Source organism: Sardina pilchardus, chromosome 18 (assembly GCF_963854185.1).
Source record: "Sardina pilchardus chromosome 18, fSarPil1.1, whole genome shotgun sequence".
In the NCBI taxonomy this organism is placed as follows: Eukaryota; Metazoa; Chordata; class Actinopteri; order Clupeiformes; family Clupeidae; genus Sardina; species Sardina pilchardus.
In genome coordinates, this window is record NC_085011.1 from 5,935,697 (window position 1) to 5,938,196 (window position 2,500).

Consider the following 2,500-nt stretch of genomic DNA (forward strand, 5'->3'; position numbering starts at 1 on the left):
CTGATGGAAATGAAGTTTGCGTTCCAATCAGAAGCGAATTGTGGCGAGGCACGTAAACTGTGATCAGAGGGAGGTCTGGCTCGGGGGGGGCGCTATCAGAGGGAGGTCTGACTGGGGGGGGGGGGAGCGGTATCAGAGGGAGGTCTGACTGGGGGGGGGGGGGCGGTATCAGAGGGAGGTCTGATCTTTCTCCCTCATGACTGGCGGGTGGCAGCGCTAGAGGACAGTAGGAGGTTTTGGTCCATTTCCTCTTTTGCCTTTTTAGTTCCCCAGCACCTGTGTTGCGCTTGACGAGCCCTCACTCGTCTCCCTCGCCTCCCTCATGAGTGCCGATCTGTCTGGCCTCTAATCACGTCCCTCTCTGATTGGTCCGTCTCGTCCTCTCGTCCTTCACTCCGTTGCGTTGTCTCTCTCCAGTACTGTACGCCATCTTGTTGATTTGGGCTTTTTCTAGGGGCTAGAGGGGCTTGTGTAGGTCTGGTGATATCATGGGATTTTTTGCACATCCACTCACTTTTCTCTTCCCCTTTCTCCCTCTTCCCTCCTCGTCCTCCTCCCCCTCCTCCTCCTCCTCCCCCATCTCCTCCTCCGTGAAATGTGCAGGTCCAAGGAGCTGATCAAAGAAGCCATCCTGGATAATGACTTCATGAAGAACCTGGAGATGTCTCAGATCCAGGAGATAGTGGACTGTATGTACCCGGTGGAGTACGGCAAAGATAGCTGCATCATCAAGGAGGGTGATGTGGGCTCGCTCGTCTACGTAATGGAAGGTGAGGCCATCACACACACACACACACACACACACACACACACGCACGCACACACACACACACACACCACACATCCATTGTTAGAAAAGAAGGCAATTTTGGCCCCTGTGTGTATGTGTGTGTGCGTGTGTTTGTGTGTGTGTGTGTGTGTGTGTGTGTGTGTGTGTGTGTGTGTGTGTGTGTGTGTGTGTGTGTGTGTGTGTGTGTGTGTGTGTGTGTGTGTGTGTGTGTGTGTGTGCGTGTGTGTGTGTGTGTGCGGGCAACTCAGTTACCATCAAGCCGGGGGAAGCTCTGATTCAGCCCATTGATTCGATGTGCTTGATATTCTGACTCAGGGGAGACTCTTAATTGATCCAATCAAAGCGTGTCACTGCCAAGCAAGATTTTCTCTCTCTCACTGACGCCCTGATCAATACATCATCACATCACCAAATTACGGCCCATCTGTGTTGGCGCGACGCTCTGCGTTACTTGATAAAACCGTCATGATCAGACCGTCATTCACTCCTGTCCATCACACCGCCACTTACCCCGCCAACAGGACATGGCACACAACTCTGGTCTGTTATTTATTAGTTGTGTTTGTGGAATGGCACCCAGCAACTGGTCCCTTTGGGATTCATCCCAAACAGCATGATTGGATTTGCTTTGTTGAACTCTGATTCCTCTGTCTCTTGAGCCAATCATGAAGACTGGGTTCCCACCATGACTGGGATTGAACATGCAGAGAGCCATGCGAACACACAGGGGACTTAATGAGGAGAATCAAGTCATCTTACTGTAACATTCAGCTATTCTGCAAGCAAAAACAAACATAAAAACAAAACTGTGATGACACAAACACACAGATGTTTGCTGCTAGATGAAGCAACACAAATATGTTTATTTCAATCAGCACATGACTCATCCAATAAGATACATCTTCTGGAGTTTGTACTGTCTGATTGGAGCCGTGCATTGAGAACTGAATTACTGAAACATCAAAAAAGAGAAAGGCACTTAGAAGCTTGAGGGGAGATGGCATGTTTGGTTGACAAGGCAACACATTCTCAGTTTGCAAATGGAGGCAGTTATTCAGCTATTTGAACACATGTAGCATAATGAATGAGAAGGGATGTGCCACATCTGTTCCATTGCTATTAGCATAACAAAACCTCACTACTGTTAGGCATGAATATTGATAGATAGATAGATAGATAGATAGATAGATAGATAGATAGATAGATAGATAGATAGATAGATAGATACTTTATTGATCCCCAAGGGGAAATTCAAGATTGCTGACTTACTGTAGATAACGTGTCAGTTTCGGTTAGTTATTGTCAGAACAGATTATCCGATTTTGAAGCCCCTTCGAAGAAAGTCCTCAGACTCTCGAGGATCACTGATATCTTATCACAAAAAGCTCTGTGCCTACTTTTAATGCTTTACCATTCCACACATTCATTTCTCCTAATTGATTTCCTTCTTTATAACCATCACGCCCCTGCACCACTACATCCCATATTTTGGCGATAAGCAAACGTGACCTTTTAGTTTAGTTCCTCGGTCGCTTTAACACGACAACCTATTCTTCCCCGAGAGTTTGCCCCCTTTCCGTTCCAATCCGTCTGTGCGTGAGTGTGTCCCATTGAATCTTAATGGGATGAAAGGGGAAGGTCCTGGAGTTTACTGGCTCTTTTAATGAAGCTCTAAGCAATGTGATTACACCGAGAGTGGCTGGAGGTACG

At 47.3% G+C, this 2,500-nt stretch overlaps 1 protein-coding gene across 1 annotated transcript in view; it reads left to right on the forward strand.

The window, feature by feature from the left end:
* The window catches only part of LOC134064154 (cGMP-dependent protein kinase 1-like), a 76,733-nt gene that overhangs the window by 17,310 nt on the left and 56,923 nt on the right, over positions 1–2,500 (forward strand). Inside the window, exon 2 of the mRNA XM_062519971.1 lies at positions 604–770. Coding sequence (XP_062375955.1) covers positions 604–770 — 167 coding nt within the window. The remainder of the gene's footprint in view (positions 1–603; positions 771–2,500) is intronic.